Source organism: Peromyscus californicus, unplaced genomic scaffold (assembly GCF_007827085.1).
Source record: "Peromyscus californicus insignis strain IS unplaced genomic scaffold, ASM782708v3 Scaffold_4__1_contigs__length_199733344, whole genome shotgun sequence".
Lineage (NCBI taxonomy): Eukaryota > Metazoa > Chordata > Mammalia > Rodentia > Cricetidae > Peromyscus > Peromyscus californicus.
This window is the reverse complement of record NW_026294562.1, coordinates 192,631,414-192,652,700: the sequence shown is the minus strand read 5'-3', so window position 1 is coordinate 192,652,700 and position 21,287 is coordinate 192,631,414. Positions and strand designations below refer to the sequence as shown.

Below are 21,287 nucleotides of genomic sequence, written 5' to 3'. Positions count from 1 at the left end.
TTGTTCTTATGACCCTCATGGACCTGCTCAACTTGCAGAGGAGGGTACGGAAATTGTGCATTATATTATGGAAATAAAAGGAATTTCTATTTGTGTGGTGATATATTGTGTACACTAATAAACTTACCTGGGGATCAGAGGACAGAGCCAGACACTAAATTAGACATAGAGGTCAGGCAATAGTGACACACACCTTTAAACCTACTACTTGGGAGGCAGAGATCTGTCTGGATCTCTTTGAGTTCAAGGCCACTCTGGGAACAGAGCCAGGCAGTGGTAGCACACATCTTTAATCCCAGTACTGGGAAGCACACATTCCTTTAATCCCAAGAAGTAAGATGGCAGGGAACAGAAAGGTATATAAGGTGTGAGTAAACAGGAAGTCTCACTCTTTGAGGCTGAGGATTTCATAGAGGTAAGAATGTGGCTGGCTTGTTCTGTTTCTCTGATCTTTCAGCTTTCACACCAATATCTGGCTATGGGGTTTTTTTTTTATTAATAAGACCCTTTAGTAATTCGTGTTACATATTTGTATGGGTAATGGAATTCATTGTTTAAATATAACTTCTCAAATTTTGTTATATAGAATTAATCATAGTACTACCCAGAATTCCCACAGAAAACGTCTTATTCTTAGTGCATCTGGATTTGAAGGGAAAAGATTAATGCTACTAGTTCTATAAATTTATCATGTTGCAAACTATGGAATCTAATTGGATACATTGGCAGCAATATATAGGTGAGAATCGATGGGTGCTTGTTAATATCTCTCAAGGAGAAGTCATTGATTGGAGCTCTTATGGCTCCCCTCAAGGACTATATTCTCACTTAGAATTGATAAAGCAATGGTCCAATTCAAATAAAACTATGGAGGTTATCTCTGCTTTTAGAGACTCTTTTGAGTGGCATGAAGTTGGACTGTCAGGCCCTCTATTACAATTTGGTAATTCTACTCAGATTTATTTATGGAAATTGGCAAGTGCTTTTCACCCACTTAAGGCACGGAACAAACAGTCAAACTTTAATAATGACAAATTTCATCTGTCCTTTAATTTAGATCAAATTCACACTTTTGTGGCCTGTGTGCAGTTTCCTTATCTGTTACTGAAAGGACCTGTGCAATGTCACCCTAATAATGATAGCAAATTATAGCACCACTTGTACATCATGCACTCTTCACACCTGTGTCAATGCTAGTATGTCTTCAGATGTCACTTTTGAAAGTTTCTGTATTCTCAGAGTAAGACCAGCAGTCTGTATACCGGTGAGGATGTCGAGACCATGGCAAGACTCACTTGTGATGATGCTAGTGAGCTTCCTGGAAGAATATTAAGTGGAACACAATGGACGCTGGGATTGATAATTGCTGAGGTCCTGGGAACCACCACATTAACTGCTACTGCTACTGCTACCACAGCTGTAGTTACTCTTCATAAAAAAAAATTTCAAACTGCTGAATTTGTTAAAGACTGGCATATACATTCTTACAAACTTTGGGCTCAACAAAATAAGATAGATAGGGAAATAGTTGATGAAATAGCTGAATTGAGACAGGTTATAATACTCATTGAAGAGCAGTTAGAATTATTAAGAGAACAAATGAAACTGAAATGAAATTGGAAAATTACTTCTTATTGTATAACGCCTTTAAGATTAAATGACAGCAAATATGATTGGAAAAAGATGCATTTGTTGGGTCATCCTAATTCTTCTCAAATGATTTATAATTTGCAGAAAGAAATTATAGAAACATTTTCAAAGAAGCTGCCTGAAGTAACAGGATGGATGTTATAGAACATCTTGCAGATGTTGTAGCCTTATTTTATCCCAGGAATCATTTTGATTAGTTCCTTGCTTTTGTGATAATTTATAATTCTTTTTATTGTGATAGCTTTGCTGGCTTTGAAATGTATGCTTATTTATTTGCATAACACTGTTAGAAAGATAAAAGGTCATATTTACAGAACAAACTTCATAATCTACAATACAATTGTTATCCCTAACAACTCTGCATTTTGATTAGGTGTGGATTTTTGTACTGGTGTCTGTCTAATGAGAAGAAATGTTTCCTGGATGAGGGTTGAAAACTAAGCTTACCTGTGGGTACAAAGAAATATGTTTAATTATTTATAGGGATTATAATAGCTTAGTAAAATGGTGGTTCTTTCTTGTCCTCCAGGATTCATAACTTCACCAGCACCAGTAGGTAGCTAGATTTCAAGTACCAGTCATGATTTCTGTTTTGTTAAGAGGGTCTTAAGTCCAGTGAAATAAATCTTGGTTATCACCAAGGTATGCTTGCCACTGCCACATCCTTAGGGCTATTGTGCCAGGATGATAGTTGATGTGGTTCATAGGCATCATAGCTGGCTGGGACTGTTGGTTGGCTCCCTCTTTTGGAAGCTTGCATGGTGCTTCTGGTATCATGAAAGCAATTCCTCAGGGAGCAATTTAATTTATATTGAGACAAGATCTCTGTATTTCCAGTTGTCTAAGACTCACTATGTAGAGCTTGCTGGCCTTGAACTCAGAGTTCCCCTTGCCCATGCCTCTTGAATGCTGGGTTAAAGGGCTTGCCTGACCTTACCAGACTATACATTACTTTTTGCTATTAAGTCTTTTTGTTTTGTTTTGTTTTTTGAGACAGGGTTTTGTTATGTAGCCTTGGCTGACCTGGAACCCATTCTGTAGACCAGACTGGCCATTAATTCACAGAGATACACCTGCCTCTGCCTCAGTAGTGCTGGGATTAAGGAACTGTGCCACTACTACCTGGCCTGACAATTGCCCAAGGCAGCTGCACAGCTTACTTGACAGAAATGAGTGATCACCTGGATCTCTTCTTCATTCACATTAAAGACTTCTATTACACTAAATTGGCAACTCTAATTGAAATAGATGAGTTTCCATGTGCATAAAACATACCAGATTTCAACAACATGAAATAATGTAAACAGAACTACTAGTAGCAGTGAGACTAGTAGCAATGAGACAGTTATAAAATGTCCCCTTAAGAAAACATCAGGACCAGATTGACAGGATTCCATCAGAACTCCAAAGAACTAGCAGCAAAGCTACTTAAAATACTTCTTGACATGAAAAAGAAAGACTTCTTGACTCTTAGTATTACCTGATATTATACCAGATCATGAGCCAAGCATGGTGGCACACACCACATTTTAGAGGCAGAGATAGGTGGATTTCAATGAGGCCAGTCTGGTCTGCTAAGGGAGTTCTAGGACAGTCAGGGTTACACAGAGAAACCTGTTTCAAAAAACCAAAAAACCAAGCCAAAACAAACAAAGAAAAACCCACAGATGATATTACAACCAAAAAGAAATTAGACTGATAAGGTCGTTTAAAATTTTTTTCTCAGCAGTGCAGGGTGAGGTACACCTTTAATCCCAGCACACCTGAGGCAGAGGTAGCAGATCTCTGAGATTTCCAGGATAGTTTGGTCTACAAAGCTAGTTCCAGGATACCCAGGGTTTCAGAGAGAAACTGTCTCAAAAAAAAAAATCTATTACTATTACAAACACACACACACACACACACACACACACACACACACACACACAGACACACACACACGCGTGCGCACACACACACACACACACACACACAGACACACTCTGCACGTGTGTGCGCGCACTTCAAACACTGCCCACTCTCACCTCTTACCTCTCTACTATCCTGGTCCACAATTCCAACTAATCTCTGTATTGTGCTCATCTCTATTCATTTTGCTTGGAACCCACTGAGATAAACTAGGGCCATCTGTGAGAATGTGGGTTTGGAGGTATGTGTTGGAACCTGGTGGGCTCAGCAGAAGACTGCAGCTAAAGGCAGTGATTCTTCTACAATCCATCCATAGCCAACATTTGAGAAGTAAAGGGTGTGCCCTGTGAGCCTTTCCTTTTCCTATACTGATTGTGGTCTAGTGTGAGGTCAGTGTAGGTCAGTACAGCTGCTATTGGTTACTGATTACAGTAACTGGGTGGCATGTCTTAGCCCTTCCTCTCTTACCCTTCTTATTCCCTTTCCTCCTCCTCTTCCTCAATGTTCCCCATAGTCATAGACAGTTTGGTGTAACTGATGTTTTTAGGGTTGAGACCATGTACCTTAGTCATTTTCAGCATCTGGGACAGCAAGAGTCTGTGCATTCACCATTGCATTTTTTTTCTCCAAATAATTTTTCTATGTTTTATCTCAAATCACCTTTAGCATGAGTCACAGACTAACTTGTTTCTGAGATAGTAAGATGACAAGACCATCTAGTAGTGAGAGCAGCAATACAGTGCGTGATGAACTCAGCCCTGGGCTGTTCGCAATGGGCTAATTACTGACTTCTTTTGGGGGTGTGTTTGTTTGTTTTTGTTTTTTGTTGTTTTGTTTTGTTTTTTTGGTTGAGACAGGGTTTCTCTGTGTAGCTTTGGAGCCTTTCCTGGAACTTTGTAGCCCAGGCTGGCCTCGAACTCACTTATGTCCGCCTGCCTCTGCCTCCCTAGTGCTGGGATTAAAGATGTGCACCACCACCGCCCAGCCAACCACTGACTTCTTGAGTCAACCTATTCCTTTTCAAAATTCAAGTTCCTGTAATGTCCCTCCCCAAGTCACAATTGTAGTATTTGGTTTGGACTTGTTATGTTTGTGTCAGCGATGGGACGCTTGCTGCCTTCTGAATTTACCCTGTTATCCTTTGGTGTAAGTATGTAGACCAGGAGGCTGGTAGTCAAGTCGAGGTTCGGCGGCCTGTCTTTTATCCGAAGGGTTCAGACTCACTGTGGGGCTCAGAAATCGGGGTGCAGCGTCCTCCTAGACCCAGTTCTGGTCTAGGCTGGCAGCGAGCATGTGGGGAGGCTGTGCAGAGCGGGTCCAGGGCAGCCTGACAGCTGGAGCTGTGTGGAAGGCAGCCTGAGACCGAGTGGGAGGGACGGGTCCCCCCACCCCCCCACCCCCGATGGGGCGGGAAAACCTGCCTGATCACTGGCCTTTAGGAGAAAAGAAACAGCAAGGTGGACCTGGGAAACAAGGCGGGGGGGGGGGGGGAGTGGGGCAGAGAAGCCCGCGGTGGGCGGGTTTATAGGGAACACGTAACCGGAAGCGGGGTGTATTGGGCGGGGCCAGGAAGAGAGGCTCCAAGGAGCCAGGCTGAAGGGACAGGAAATTCCACCATTCCGTGTTGGACTCGGGGAATGGCGTGGTCCGGAAGTGCATGAGGAAGACCCTGCCGGGTATTCGGGGACCTGAAACCTCCCCGGAGCCGCAGTCGCCGCGCGGGGCGGCCTGGGAAAGTCACCAGTCAGCAGCGCAGTGGCGGGAACCGCAGCCCGGCGACCCTGGAACCTCCCAGGTCAGAGGAGCTGCGGGGCTGGGACACGGGAGGGGAGGGACCGGGGTGCGAGCAGTTTCTCTGCTGTTCATAAGGAAGCCGGCTCTGAAGTTCTGCTGTGGATGTCTTTCCGTTGTCTGCAACACGTGTTTGTGTTATTTTGGTGACATTCACGTGGTCATTGCTATTGGGCAGGTTCTGGATCTGCTGCTGTAGTACATTGGGCTGTTTCTTTGTTTTCTCCCGTTTCTATGATGCTGTGGTTGGGTGGCTCTGCAGTGTCATCTGGAATCACACTGGGGTAGCCACAGCATTGTAACATTTACCTGGGGTTGCTCTGTACCCAGGGAATTTGTGTCAATATAAAGTCTAGGTTTCTCTTTACTATTTTTATGAAGTATGTTGTGGGAAGGTTAAGTGTCATGGAGTTTGAACTGATCACATAAACCACTTCAAGAAATACTGCAAATTTCACAATATTAGGTTCCCTTCCATCTGTGTGAAACATCTTTCCTTGTCCTAGTTAGCTCAAGGATTTTTAATTTGGTTCTCACTCTCTCCTAATGTTTATTGACTATTTGGGTTTTTGTTAAGGGGTCTCTAAGAGAACAACAGGTGCTCTGAAGCACTGAGCTATCTCTCTAGCCCCCTACTAAGTTTAATTATGTGAAGAGCAATTATAGAAAATACAATTTTTTTAATTGAGGGGATTCAAATTTTTGACTTTACACAGGCATTTATTATTTCTTAACTTTTTCTTTCATTGTTGTTGTATGTTTGTGTCAATTCCTGAACACAAAAATACAACCTACTCAGTCTGTATGTTTTCAGGGATGAACATTTGATATTGGATAACCATATGGTGCATTCTCTCTGGGGAAGACTATTTCTCTAGCTCACAGATCCCTTGATGTTGACTAGGGTTGAGGCCTAGTGAGCTTTCTCCCTCTATATTACCATGTCTCATGGTGTTGTCTTTGTTCAGCTCATGTTTACTCAGCCATGTTTGTATGATTTCATGCATGTAGCTTCTCTGACATTTCTAGGAAACACAATCTCACAGCAAACATCCTTTTCTTCTGTCTCTTCCAATGTTCCCGCCCCTCTTTCTCAGTGTTCCCTGAGCCTGAGGTGAAGAAGATATGTTGCTTATGTATCATTGGGCATGAACATCACAACTTGCATTTTGACTGATTGTGGTTTTCTGTTTTAATCTCCATGTGTTCCAAAAAGAACTTTCCATGAGGGGTGAGAACTCAGTTATCTGTGTGAATAAGGAAAATATTTAAAATGCAGTTAGGGATTATGCTGATTTAGTAAAATAGTGGTTGTAGATTCTCCTCCAAGATTCATGCCCTTACTAGCGCTAGGGAAACTAGCTAGGTTTCCAATACCAGCCATGATTTCCCTCTTGTTGAGAGGGTCTTAATGCAATTAGAAGCTGTTGGTTACCACCAAGGTCTGTGTCCAGTCTTGCACCCTTAGGGCTATCATGCAATGCAGATCATTGTTGGGGTTCATACATGTCATAGTTGGACAGGACTGTTGGCTGGCTCCCTCCTTTGGAAGGTTGCATGTTGCCTTCTGGTACCATGAAAGCTAGTCCCCAGGGAGGAGGCTTTAGGTCATATCCATCTGGAGTCCTCTGGGTTTTGTGTCTGAAGTACATGGCTTCTTCAACATTAGTGGCTCACCTTCAACAGTAGTGCCTGACCTCTAGGAGGCAACCATGGGCAACAGCAATAGCCTATAATGTTTTGGGAGTCTCTTCGACATTTGTGACCAACAACTTCTAAGTAGGCTTCTCGTGGCTGGTTTCAGCAATTCTGTTAGAAAATCTGTGGCTCTTGTAAGTAGCATCATCAGTCCAGATGGGAACTCTTCATTTATACTGTCAATGTATGTGCTTATGCAGACTTACATGTATTGTGAGCAATTTAGGATACATCAATGGTAGAATAATTCATTATGGCTCTTTAACATCTTTACTGTTATTTTACCCTTCTTTTTGTTTATGTCTGTCCCTTCTCCATAATTGAATCTCCCCCCCCCCCCGACCCTGTTTTTCATTTCCCTCTTCAGATCACTTGTTCCCCGTTACTCCAGTGTCTATTACACCCCACTGTGGTCTCTTTTTACTTTTCTGGTTACACAGTTACTCCATGTTGTGTACTCACATCTGAAGATTTGGAACTAGGAACTTACTGTGAGAAACAACGTGCAATGTCTGTGTTTGGGTCCGAGTTCCCTCACTCAATGTATTTTCTAGGTCCATCCATGTACCTGCAAAACTCATGATTACAATTTTCTTTACAGATAAATACTATTGCATATTGGATATGTACCACATTTTCACTATCCATTTGTCAAATGAAGGACATAAAGGTTGATTCCCTTTTGTAGCTATTGTGAGTAGAACAGTAATGAACATAGCTGAGCAAGTCTCTCTGGAATAGGATGTCGAGTCCTTTGAGCATTCCCAAAGCTTCAGTGGGGTTCAGTTCCCAAAGAGGAGGTGTGGAGTCGAGTGGGGGGTGGGGGTGGAGAAAAGGACGAAGGCACATCTGAGGGTTCAGCAGCTCTTTCTCTTAATCAGAGAAAACTCTTTATTTATATAGCATATATACTACATAAGTCATTTGGCGAGCATCAGAGCGCTGAATCTCTTAGGTGTTTCCCCATTAAATGTTCAGACTGAAAAAGCAAAGTACAAAACAGACAGTCTTATTCGAAACAATATCTTCAGACAGTATCTGTAAAATCAGCAAGTTACTAATTTCTCAGGGTCTGCAAAGCGTAGGACCTTCTGATTTTACAGCCTATAACTAAGCTGGCTACTCATGCAGTTATATTATATTAGACAGTCTGAAATTATTTTTACCTTAACCAAGTTACATATAGAATCATTTGATATTTTCTAAAATGTAGGGGTTACGAAATATCTCATAATAAGCATTTAACTGATTATAACATTTTTCTGTTCCTCAGTTCTATAGTAGAGGCCTGCTCTTTTCATATGCTTTCAGAAAGGAAGACCCTGACATCTCATTTCTTTTTCATCAACTCACACTTTTTTTTGTTTTTGTTTTGTTTTGTTTTGTTTTGAGACAGGGTTTTTCCTGTGTAGTTTTGGAGCGTGTCCTGGAACTCGCTCTGTAGACCAGACTGGCCTCGAACTCACAGAGATCCACCTGCCTCTGCCTCCCAAGTGCTGGGATTAAAGACCTGCATTACCACCACCTGGCAACCCACACTATTTCCTCAATATAGGCTGCTGTATAGGGTAATGGATATGCTTGTGACATCTTGTATCCAGAGCTGAGTTAAGAAATTTCTCAGCATTTTCCCTATTGGTACCACAGTCCTTAGGGCACAAGGAAGAAGACTCTTCTTACTCTGACTCGCCTTTCATGCTGTGACCCCCTGTCTTCAAAGTTTTCTCTTGGGAGCATACATATATTTCCACAGGAGGTGCATAAGCAGAATTTGCCCCCCCCCCATTTTGCAAAGGAATGCTCCTGAAAGTGAAAGCAGAAGCCAGCATGCTAGTGAACAAATCTCTTGGCAAAGTTTTGCTGGAACTTTGTCAAGCAGTGTCCTTTGCCCCAGGACTCAAGCTGCCACTTGTGCCATGCCTGTGCCAGAGCAGATACCAAGGAGTGGAACAGCTGGGTCATATGCTGTGTTTATTTAACTTGAGGATTTATTTATTTATTTATTTATTTGAGGACTTTTTATATTTCTGGAGTGGCTAGGTATTTTGTTGCTAGAGTTTTTATTTCCCATGCTTTTGTTTTTGATGTTGTTGGTTGGGTTATTCATAGTATTCCTCTCCTTGTCTGTGAGAATTAGTGGTTTTCTGTCTTGAACATGGATGATTACTTCCCATTTCTCCTGTGTCTATCTATTCTTCACATGAAGTTTATATTTGCTCACGTTCTCATGGATGATTCCTCTGATTCTCCTGTATGTATTTTGCCTTTGATACATTGTCTGCTGTCCCGCTTTGTTGAAATGAATTGTTTTACTTCATAAATATCTTGAACTGTACGTACATCTCCATCAATTTTAAGATAGAATTTTTCTGGATGCAACAATATGGTTGACGGTGATTTTTCTCCCCAAGCTTCAAATATTGTTCCATGCTCTCTTGGCTTTAGGATCATAAACTAGACACATGGTCATATCCTATTTCTTGGGTCTTTTCAAGTGTTTTGACATTTTTCTTTAATAACTTTCAGTATTAATTTTTGCTTTTTCTTTTTGACTCCTTATATGAAAGGGCAACAAGCCATCTGTTCATTGTCCCTGAAAGAAAAACTCAAAGAAGAGAAATGGCTGATTCTCCAGTAAACATGTCCCAGGTCAGTAGTCATGTCTTCCTTACTTTGTAGAAATGTTATAGTTTCAGACATTGGAAGCCTTTAATTTTCTGCTTCTGGTTGGTTGTTTTAACTTTGTTACAAAAAATGTTGTGAACAAACGAGCAAACAAAAAAAATTACAGGCTGAAATTAACCAGATCCAAAGATTATGCAACTCAATGTTCTATTATGTAGTTAGAGTAGTCATTGGAAACTGACTTTTATATTTTCATTATAGAATATATTTTTGTGAACTTGTCTACCATGAAAAAGGAAAAAAAAAAAAAACCGTGATAGAATTAGAACTAGAAAAGAAATTAGCTTTACATCCTTTTTTATAACTTATGTCCATTACATGCATTCAGTCTACCTCAACCCTGTTATTTAACCTTTCTTGTTCTCTTTTCTCTGTATTCTGCTGTGCCCACATGTACATTATTTCCATATACACATATTGTTGGCTAGATTCTGCATTTGGGAGAAAATATGATTTCTTCCTTCTGACACTGTATAACCTCACTTAATATTGCATATTTTGAGTCCATCCATTTTCTTGCAAATTTTTATTCTTGCAGCCCGCAAGAATATATTATAGAGATTCAGCTGTGTATTAAAGCTATACTTTGACACACCAAGGGTCTGTCAAGAGGCAAGCCATTTATTATGAATGTTTGGTGATATCCAGCCTTTAATATTTCAGCTGTCTTCTACTATGAAATTCTTGCTTGCCCAGTCCAGTTGGCAAAGAGTTCACCTGCCCAGACCTGCTGATCTTCTAACTTACTAACTCCCGCGCTGAGCCCAGGAGACAAGCTGGCTGGAGACACATAGGTTTGCTTCTTGTGCAGATGAAGCTCAGACCATCTTCCACATGACCCGAGGCCTAGCGGCTCTCCAGCAACTGACTGAGAACAAAAGAGGTTTTTACATATCAAGGTGAAAGGTAGAGTAACATTCCTGAGGAAGCAGAGAACCACATGCCCAGGGAAAGAAAGGGCAGGCATTTTCTGTAGAAACAGGCAAACAGCATGGTAAGAGAGAAGAGAGGAAGACAGAGGTTCCTTAGAGGGTAAGCAGATCTCCGGTAGAGTTTTCTGAGTGCCAGTAATAGAGAGTAGCAGAGATGGAGAAAGAGGATACAGAGGACGAAGATGAGGCTGAAAGCATAGGAGTTTAGTTGTTAGCAGGACTATGAGCTGGGGAACTGGACGGAACTGAAGCTATGGAAACAGGATTTCATCCCAGAGAAATATAGTAGACAAATACAGAACTTGCTGTATCTACAGGTATTTCTGCCTTAAATTCCTGACGGAGCTATAGCTGTATTGATAGAATTTTGTCTTAAAGGAATAAAGTTAACAGACACAAGAGCATAGTGTACATAGATTTTTTTTCCCCCTCAGATATCCCACGTCAGATGTAGCTAACCCCCAGACCCCTGGGTACTCTATATTTTATTGCATATTTCTATTCAGTTGAATAGTATTCCATTTTATATGTGTACCATTTTCATTATCCATTGACCTGTTGATAGACAATTAGGTGGATTCCAATACTTTGCTGTGGTGAATACAGTAGCAGTGAACATGGGGTGTAAATATCTCTATATTGGGGTGTGGAGTACCCTAGGTATATGCCCAGGAGTGAGAGAGCTGAGTCTTACATTAATTCTGTCTTCAATTTTTTCAATAATCTCCGAACAGATTTTCACAATGGCTGTATTAATTTACACTTCCACACACACACCAACAGTTAATGGGGATTCTTTTCTCTGGGGTGAAGCAGTATTTCAAAGTAGTTTTAGTCTGTGTTTCCATGATGGCATTTTAGAGATCCTGAAGTCTTTTGCACTGTTTTTTGGCTATTTGCGTATTTGTCTTTGAAAGTGTCTATTTAGTTCATTTGCCCATTTGTTGGTTGGCAGTTTTATTCCTCTGGTATTTAATATCTGTAATTGTTTGTAAATTCTATATATGAGCCCTTATCCAAAGTGTCACTGGTACAGATTCTCTCCCATTCTGTGGGGTGTCTTTGTACTCTGCCAATAGTTTCTGTTGATACTGGGGTCAGTTCCTGTGCTGGTAGTTTTCTTTCTAATCACTAAATCCTTGCCCATCCCAATATTTTCATGGGTATTTGCTGTGGGATGTTCTGTATGGCAAATGTGTTGCTAATTAGTCAATAAATAAAACACTGATTGGCCATTGGCTAGGCAGGAAGTGTAGGCGGGACAAGGAGGAGAATAAAGATGGGAAGTGGAAGGCTGAGTCAGAGAGACACTGCCAGCTGCCATGAAGACAAACAGCATGTGAAGATGCCGGTAAGCCACGAGCCATGTGGCAAGGTATAGATTAATGGAAATGGATTAATTTAAGCTGTAAGAACAGTTAGCAAGAAGCCTGCCACGGCCATACAGTTTGTAACCAGTATAAGTTTCTGTGTTTACTTGGTCGGGTCTGAGCGGCTGTGGGACTGGCAGGTGAAAGAGATTTATCCTGACTGTGGGTCAGGCAGGAAAACTCTAGCTACAAATGGCGTCCAACGTGGTGGCAAGAGTTTCCACCTAAAAACTGAGAAAAAAGATTCTAAAACGGAGCTAAAAACAGCTTCCTAATTGTCTCTCTCAAATGAGCGGCAGCTGCTGGTTTGAGCTACTAGTGGGTTCCTAGCTTGTGCGCTCGACCGGCCACCGCCGTATGGCGGGAATGAGACCTCTGCAAGTGGCACATTAAGCTGAATGGTGGATTTAGTCTTTGCTAGTACAAAAAAAAAAAAAAAAAAAGAGGTTTCTGGGCTACATGCTGCTTGGATAAACGCATAGACCCACAATAGCTCCCAGAGCTGGTGGTAAAGTACCACGGCCATGTTGGGAAGCTGAGGTGGGCGGAGCCAGCAGCCACAGCTGCTGCAGCTTAAAGCAATAGATTCACAATAAGACAGATTCAGATGGAATAGTTTACAATGTGTGTAAAAGATACGTAGGCTTGAAAGAGACAAAAAAGGTGATGTATAGAGTTATATAAACAAATACATAGTTTTAAAAAAATAAAGTCTTTAAAGAGACAGTAAAATTAAGATAAAAAATAAGCCACATAAAGATGAGTATTACACAGAGAATCTAGATTGTGTTGTCTTTGGGATTTTTAACTGCAGAAAAACATTTGATTGTAAAAGCTGTTGAGTTATGCCAAAATGTATATTTTAAAGATACCTTGACTTCAAAATTTGGATATAAGGATATGTTGCTTTGGAAAAGAGTCTCTTTTGTTTCCACAGAAAGCCAGAGGCTATGGATTTGTTCAAGATTAAGATACATCAGGTTTGACCAGCCAAGACCCCCTGAAAGGTCTCCGATGACACCATGGCCCAGATGATCCAACTTCCAGAATGGTTTGAAGGCAACTGGCTCAGAAGATACACCCTCATGGACTATTCCATGATCCTAAAATTTTCTTTGTTTCCCCAGAAGACACAGCGCCCCCCTCCAGCAGGAAGTAGTAAGAGAAGCTACGCCCAAATTCCCAAATTATATGTAATTTTACTTTGTTAAGGTTAAAACCTTCCTTTTTGAAAAAAAAAGGGGGGGAAGTGCTATGGGATGTTCTTTATGGCAAATGTGTTGCTAATTAGTCAATAAATAAAACACTGATTGGCCATTGGCTAGGCAGGAAGTGTAGGCGGGACAAGGAGAAGAATAAAGCTGGGAAGTAGAAAGCTGAGTCAGAGAGACACTGCCAGCCGCCATGAAGACAAACAGCATGTGAAGATGCCGGTAAGCCATGAGCCATGTGGCAAGGTATAGATTAATGGAAATGGATTAATTTAAGCTGTAAGAACAGTTAGCAAGAAGCCTGCCACGGCCATACAGTTTGTAACCAGTATAAGTCTCTGTGTTTACTTGGTCAGGTCTGAGCGGCTGTGGGACTGGCAGGTGAGAGAGATTTATCCTGACTGTGGGCCAGGCAGGAAAACTCCAGCTACAGGTATTCCCTATGTTTTCTAGGTTTCTGTGTTTCTGGTTTTAAATAAGGCTTTTGATCCATTTTAATAGATTTTTGTACGAATAAAAGATAAGAATCTAATTTTCTTGCTGGATCCAATACTAGAGAGATCAGTATTTTTTATTTCTCTTTTTCACCCCCCCAAACAGGATCCCATTGTGCAGCCCTTTCTTTCTGGATGGTACTCATTATGTAGCATTATATGGAATGCATCAGGAATAATGTCTTGAGGGCACTGACTGATTGATGTACATAAACCATCACATTTGATGCAGAAAGAACATTGTTCATGATTGCCTTGCTCTAGTCAGTTCCTGTGAGAGTCGTGGCTCTGCTGCTCTACCCTGAAGCTGCAGTGTTTTAAAGTGGAGATTTGGGAAATGGGCTCTGACCCAAAGGTTTGCATTTCTATACCCGACTCATGGCGCAGACAGAATATGTCACCAGTATATTCTTCCAGAGAAATAAAGGAAGAATCATAAACACTACTAACCTAAAATCTGTTAGTCAATACAGCATAAATACTAAAAAGGGACGCACTGAGGGCTACAAAATTCTGACACAATAGCTCAAGTTTTCACCTGAGCCAGTCTTCTGAACTATATATATTTGCAAAGCACTGAAAGGTGACAGTAATTCTCACACAATTTAATATATTCATTACTCACAGGAAATCTATGTCACTTCTGAATGCATCCACAGTTACTACACTTACGTGTCCATGCTTAGCTGCAACTTAAACATTATTTGATGTGCTTTTGGACTTCCCTCAACTTTTATAACTCTTTGAGAGTGAAATATTCTTCATATCTTCTAAAAAATATTACTTGTCTAAGTTGCCCTATGCCTATTTTTTTAAAGAAAATTTTAGATTATATCAAATGTGGCTGATGGCGGATTTTTCTATCTGATTCATTGTGGCTCAAATATTTTTATAAAAGTAATTCTATAGACTACTTGATCTTATATTTTAATGTTAAAATTGACAGTATGCAGTGCTGTTACACTCCTTGTTACTGTGGGAAAAAAACAAAACAAAATTCTTTGCCTATAAAGCCAATTATGAATTCTGTCTTCCATATTTACCTGTTCTCTTTAATGGAATGGCACTGATGGAATGGAGTTTAAACATATGAACTGAGCATGTTAGAATACAATCATGTATGCATAGAATCAAGGAATGTACAGAATTGATTCACTATCAGTATTTTAGTGTGATAGAGCAATTAAAGCACATTTCCTCATGACTATTTTCCTCCTGAGACATGTACACTGTGATGCTGTGGGACATAAAAACAACATCCCTAAGAAATAGAAAGTCATGTCCAGACCTTAAATGTGTGTCTCTTTTTATGGGTCTGCTTGTGAAACTATTGTGTCATCCTGATTTCAGGGACTTAGGACATTCAATATAGAGTGTGACTATATCAGCAATCATCACTTTGACTAATTGTCTTTGCTTATCTATATCCCTAATTTCCTCAAGTCTCCTTATCTCAAGGAAAGCATGCTTCCCGGGATCATATGATTCAACTGTACCTCTTTATTTCAGGATCTGCTGGGTCTGCTGACATTCAAGGATGTGACTGTGAACTTCTCCCAGGAGGAGTGGGAATGCCTGGACTCTGCTCAGAGGGCTTTGTACATTGATGTGATGTTGGAGAATTATGGCAACCTGCTCTCTGTGGGTGAGAACATTTTGCTTGTAGAACACCTAACTCATCCTTTATATGTACCTACATCATAGGTTGTAAACTCTGTTAAGCTGTCTTGGAAACAAAGTGAGACTAGGGAAAGTTTGGAAGTAGAAAAGAACTTTTTCATGGAATTTGATCTTTCTTTCCATTTTCCGTGTTAGAGGTGTTGTCAACTCCTCATTTTGGTTCCAAAATGCATTCAGAAACCCAGTAGCATATAATATTTCCATACATACCTTAAAGCTCCAAATCCATCATTGTACCTCACATGGTTTTCTGAGAACAAAACTCAAGATAGGGGAACTGAAAATTATTCTTAAATATGCTAAAGCTTCTGACAGGAAATATCAATTGGAAATCATTCCTAGATTCCTCTACTTCATGTTCTTTTCATACACTGAGCACAGTACTGTGTTAGACATCTGTATTCTTTCTAAAACTTCTAATATGAGTCATGGGCTACCTCACAGAACACGTGGATTGTTATATGCAAGGTAGTCCTGGTCACCTGTCCAGAGCAAATGAGATTGCCCTGAAATATAGAGAGAAGAGAGTAGCTACAACCAGGGTGGGCTAGTGAATGAGCAGGACAACAGTGATGGCTTCAGAGCAAGAGCGGAAAATGTTTTTGCTGTATTCAATTCCACCTGAAAGGATTCCTGATCATTTAACTTAGTGTAGTATCCTAGTCCCAGGATGCATCCTGCCTTTTATAACTGTTAAAAGGCTTGTGTCTTATTGCACCTGAATTATGGTGACAATATTAATACAAAATGCAGTTTTTTTTAAACTATGCTGTCATCAGTTTGGAATAATTTTACAAATTATAAGCCAGATATGAATCCATGAAGTATGATTATTTTGTAATTACCTTCCTTGCATGTTTGTCTTCATATTACATTTTTCATTTTTGTCCCAGTGGAGAATACACAGACAGCCTTCTGGAAAATAGTTTCAGGAATCAGTGTACCAAATGGACTTGAGAATAACCCTATGATGAAAGTTAAGAAACACAGCAGTGTGTGGAGTTCACAGCGGAGGATAGAAATAAGCAATAGCTGCCCATGACAGCCCTGCCTCAAATGATCTGAGCCTCTTGTGAATGGCAGAAACTTGCTTTACATCCATTACTTTTGAAGATCTAATGTGTTTTTCTAGAGAGAAAAACCTCTGATATTTTTAAGTAAGACTTTAATCTTTAAAGGAATTGGGTCTTCTGAACAGTACTCCTCATTGCCTATCACTTAATAAGTGTAAATACTATGAACCTGGGATTGGAATAAACTCCTCTTCATCCATTTCTGAGAAGAAATATTTAAAAATAGAGGCAGGTACTCTAAATAAAATCAGTCAATGAGCTCTATCCCAAAGCTAATTGCTAATTCTTCAATTTCCTGATCCATCTTTTGCCATTAGTCATTTTTGATAAGGATGAGATACCTATTATAACATAGACCTTGAAGGCTGGCAGGCTGTTTTCGAGAGAATACATTCAATTATAGTGAAAGAAAAATGTGTAAGTAGATGCTGGTTCACTTAAGAGAGAATTTATGGAGACATTTATCAGAGGTTTAATTTTGGAACAAGCCCTTTTAATCTGAATTATACTCATTTTCAGGGAACTATTATATATGCGATCCTGTCTATCAACATGTGAAGACTGAAAAGGAGTCTTGTCAGTATAATGAGTGTAGCAAAGTGCTTCATGACCCCTGCACATGTGCACTTTATAGAACAAATGAAACTATAGAAAACACTAATAACTACAGATGCAGTAATCACAGGGATGACTCTATTGATTCATCAAACACAGATCAACATGAAAGCATGCACACTGGAGAAGAACCTTCCAAATCTAAAGATTGTGATAAATCTTTAAATTTGTGTTCCAGCATTACTCAAGATCAGAGACTGTACACTGCAAAGACACAGCACAGGCAGGGAGAATATGATGACTACTTTGACTCTACATACAGTCTTTTGCAACAAAAATTCTCCATTGGAGAGAAACCACACCAGTGTGGGAAATGTGGGAAATACTTCAGTGCTGCCTCAAGCCTCACTAGACATCAGAGAATTCATACTGGAGAGAAACCTTACAAATGTGGAGAATGTGACAAATCCTTTAGCCAACGTTCAAATCTTAGAGCACATCAGAAAATTCATACTGGAGACAGACCTTACAAATGTATGGAATGTGACAAATCCTTCACCCATAACTCCTATCTTCAGACACATCGGAGAGTTCATACTGGAGAGAGACCTTATAGTTGTAAGGAATGTGACAAATCTTTTATTAGGTGCTCCTACCTCAGAGCACATCAGAAAATTCATACTGGAGAGAAACTTCACAAATGCAAAGAGTGTGATATGTCCTTTCTCCGGATTTCAAGTCTTAAAAGACATCAGAAAATTCATACTGGAGAGAAACCCTTCAAATGCAAAGATTGTGACATGTCCTTTCTCCGGATATCTCTTCTTAGGATACATCAGAAAATTCATACTGGGGAGAAACCTTACAAATGTCTGGAATGTGACATATCCTTTAAATGGATTTCAAATTTTAGACGACATCAGAAACGTCATACTGGAGAGAAACCTTACAAATATCTGGAATGTGACAAATCCTTTACCCACTTGTAAAATCTTAGAACACATCAGAGAGCTCATACTGTAGAGAGACCTTACAGTTGTAATTTTTCACTATTCTCTGCTTATAAATCCCAATAGCATATATAATATGCTACAGGATAACTTTTTATGTGCTGTGAAGATGTGTGCTTTCAAAAGAACCTTCTGATTGGTTTAATAAAAAGCTGAATGGCCAATAACTAGGCAAGAGAGAATAGGCAGAACTTATTAGGAGAGAGAGCAACTTGGGATATATCTGGTGTAGCAGGAGATGCCAGTAAGACATGAGAAGAGTCAGATGTACAGAATGGAGGAGAAGTAAAGAACCACTTGGCAAAACGTAGGTTAGTAGAAACATGTTACTTTAAGTTATAAGAGCAAGTTGGGAACAAGCCTAAGCTAAAGGCCAATCTTTCATAATTAATAATAAGTCTTTGTGTCATTATTTAGGAGCTGTCAGTCCAAAGAAAGTCCAACAAGAAAGACAAACTACAATAATAGAAACATAAAGATAAGAAGCTTGTGAAAGACTATACGAAGTTTTAAATCTAAGAAAATATCACAGAGTTCATATTTTTAAAAATTCTGCAATAGTAACTGTGAAACTTTTTTAATGTGTATGGGTGCTTTGCCGATTGTGTAAAGAGTTACTTTGCAGCTCTTTCTGTATACTATATGTTTGCCAAGTACATCTGAATGCCAGCAGAGGGCATAAGACTCCCCAAAAGTGAAGTTACATACAATTATGAGCACCTATGTGTGTGTTACAAATTGAACCCCAGTCCTCTGGAAGAGCAACCAATGCTCTTAATCACTAATTTTTGACTCCAGCCACTGTGAAATGCCATAATTATTTATCTTAGCTGGGAAATGGTAGTACACACCTCTAATCCTGGCATTCAGGACGCAGAGGCAAGTGGATAGGTATGAGTTTGGGGCCAGCCTAGTGTACACAGCTAGTTCCAGGATAGCCAAGGCTGTTACATAATGAAATCTTTTCTCAAAAACCAAACAAACAATATTGTTCAACATTCAAGAATTCATAATAAAGACAGGCTACATGGTGTATGCCTTTAATCCCAGCACTCAGGATGCAGAGGCAAGAAGATTTCTATGAGTCTAAGGCTATCCTGGTCTTCATAGTGAGTTCCAGGACTGTCAGGAGTACATAGACCTATCTTGAAAAAGTTAAATCATAATAAGGACAAAATATAGTAATATAAAAAATGTGACAAAGACCTCTATTGTACTGTACATTACAAAATTCATAATTCTGAGAAAAGATATAGAGGTATACCATACATAATCCCCATGTCTTCTGTTCATTGGATGTTATAGCCACCAAATGAATTAAATTTGACTAATCCTTTACCTAGTGCTGAAATTGCCAATATAAAAGCAAATTCAACCTGAAGGAAAATGTTCTAATAGAGTCTCATCTTTTGTTCACATTCAATAATCTTTATACTAGACTCAAACCTTCCAAATAGCAAGAAAGTAAGAAACTGTAGAGAGATAGGCTGTGACGGACAACAGGGGCATATCACAAACAGCTTAGAAATCTCCAAGGGCTCTGGGCTTGGTGGTGCATGCCTTTAATCCCAGCTCTCTGGAGACAGAAGCAGGTGGATCTCTGTGAGTTCAGCCTGGTCTACAGTGCAAATTCCAAGACAACCAGGACTACACAGAGAAACCCCATCTCAAAAAACCAAAACAACAGCAACAAAAAATTCTCTGAGGACATGCAGAAATTCAATTTGAACTACTGAAGAAAAATGGGGATTTACTCCACACAAAATCATAAAATGATATGGCTTTCACTAACTGCCAGTAGACCCTCATGGAGGTAAAGGAGACTTGTGAGACCCTCTCTCAGCCATGATGACATGATAATATGTAGTAGAACAGGCCCACAGGGTCGAGGAAATTGGCTCAAACCAGATGCCAAGGTATGTACATAATGTACTTCCTTATAAGCCAACCTGGAGTCTGCCTCAGGGCCTAGCAACAGGTGCTGTTCAGAGTTCAGATTGTGCAGAATCTGCCTCAGGGCCTAGCCACAGGCGCTGTCAGAGGTCCTGATTGTGCCCAGCCAATGAGGGACAGCCACACATTGTCACCAGATCAGGACATAGCCTGGGTGCTGGGAGGAGGGTATATAAGGCTTTCCCCATTACTGAATAAATGAGTCTGCTCTTTGTCTTTCACCTGACTCCCAGTGTATATGTTAACACCATGCCTTCTCACCCTCTCCCCTGAGGGAGCCATTAGAACCCAGCAACATCTGGCACCCAACATCCCAGTTGTACACAGTTGCTTGTTCTTAGCACTTTCTGAACAGTTATGAGTCTCTGTATTACACACAACCTACTGCAACAGACTTCTTTCCCCAAACATGAGAGTACTAAAAATTTGTCATTCTAAACATGAATGTTTAGATGGCAGACATCACCATTAATAAAACATCAATAGGTTTTCATCCATGATCCTATAACTCTGAAATCTTGGTTTGTGACCATGGCATGAATTCCCCTTTGAAGCAGGACTCAAATCCAATAGAGAGAGATTAGTTATGCCAATGAGCAGTTGTGACAGTGTTGTACCAGTATACACATTTTGCTCAGTAGGTTGGTATTATAAGATGCAGGGTCCGTGGTAAGTAAGACTGTTAATATATTTGCTTTGCCAGCAGCCCTCACATGACCTTACAGTTCTAGGAAAGGTACCCAGTTGGGAGAAATTCCTGGTAAGTTTAAGATTGTTCTCTCTACCTTGCAACCAAAGTGTTTGGTTTCTTCAGCAACACCATGTACTTATGGTGGCCAAGCAAGAGCACTGGTGATAACCTTTTTTGTTTATGATGCCTCTGGGAATTCCCTGACTAGGAATTCCTGGGCAGATGACCAGTACCTGGTACAATGAGTTTACTAGCACTGGTGTCTAGGAGCAGCATTATTCACCCATTTGGGAAACATCTGTTCAAAGTTTTAAGCTTGTATTTATTATTAACCTGTAAGACAGTGGAATTTCATGAGGCTTCTTCATACATCCTTCCTTTTGGTTAACCTTCCCACTCTTCCTCCTTCCTGACTCATCCCCAGTTAAACATTTAGCACATATTATCCAATGCCCCATTCATTTATAGCACAGTGTTACTACACTCATATGTACATGCTTAACTGTAACTTAAACACACCTCCTAATAGTGTTACTCCCTGTGGTTAAGTATTCAAACACATGAGTCTATGTGGACCATTCCTATT

General features: G+C 40.1%; 1 protein-coding gene across 1 annotated transcript; it reads left to right on the top strand.

Annotated features, from left to right (window-relative positions):
- Positions 1-5,155: 5,155 nt before the first annotated feature.
- LOC128095690 (zinc finger protein 54-like) lies at positions 5,156-20,231 on the top strand. The gene is made up of 4 exons (XM_052714899.1): positions 5,156-5,353; positions 9,615-9,696; positions 15,249-15,384; positions 17,012-20,231. Exons 2-4 carry the CDS (start codon positions 9,667-9,669, stop codon positions 18,034-18,036), a joined length of 1,191 nt encoding a protein of 396 aa, XP_052570859.1. The 5' UTR covers positions 5,156-5,353; positions 9,615-9,666; the 3' UTR covers positions 18,037-20,231.
- Positions 20,232-21,287: the final 1,056 nt, after the last annotated feature.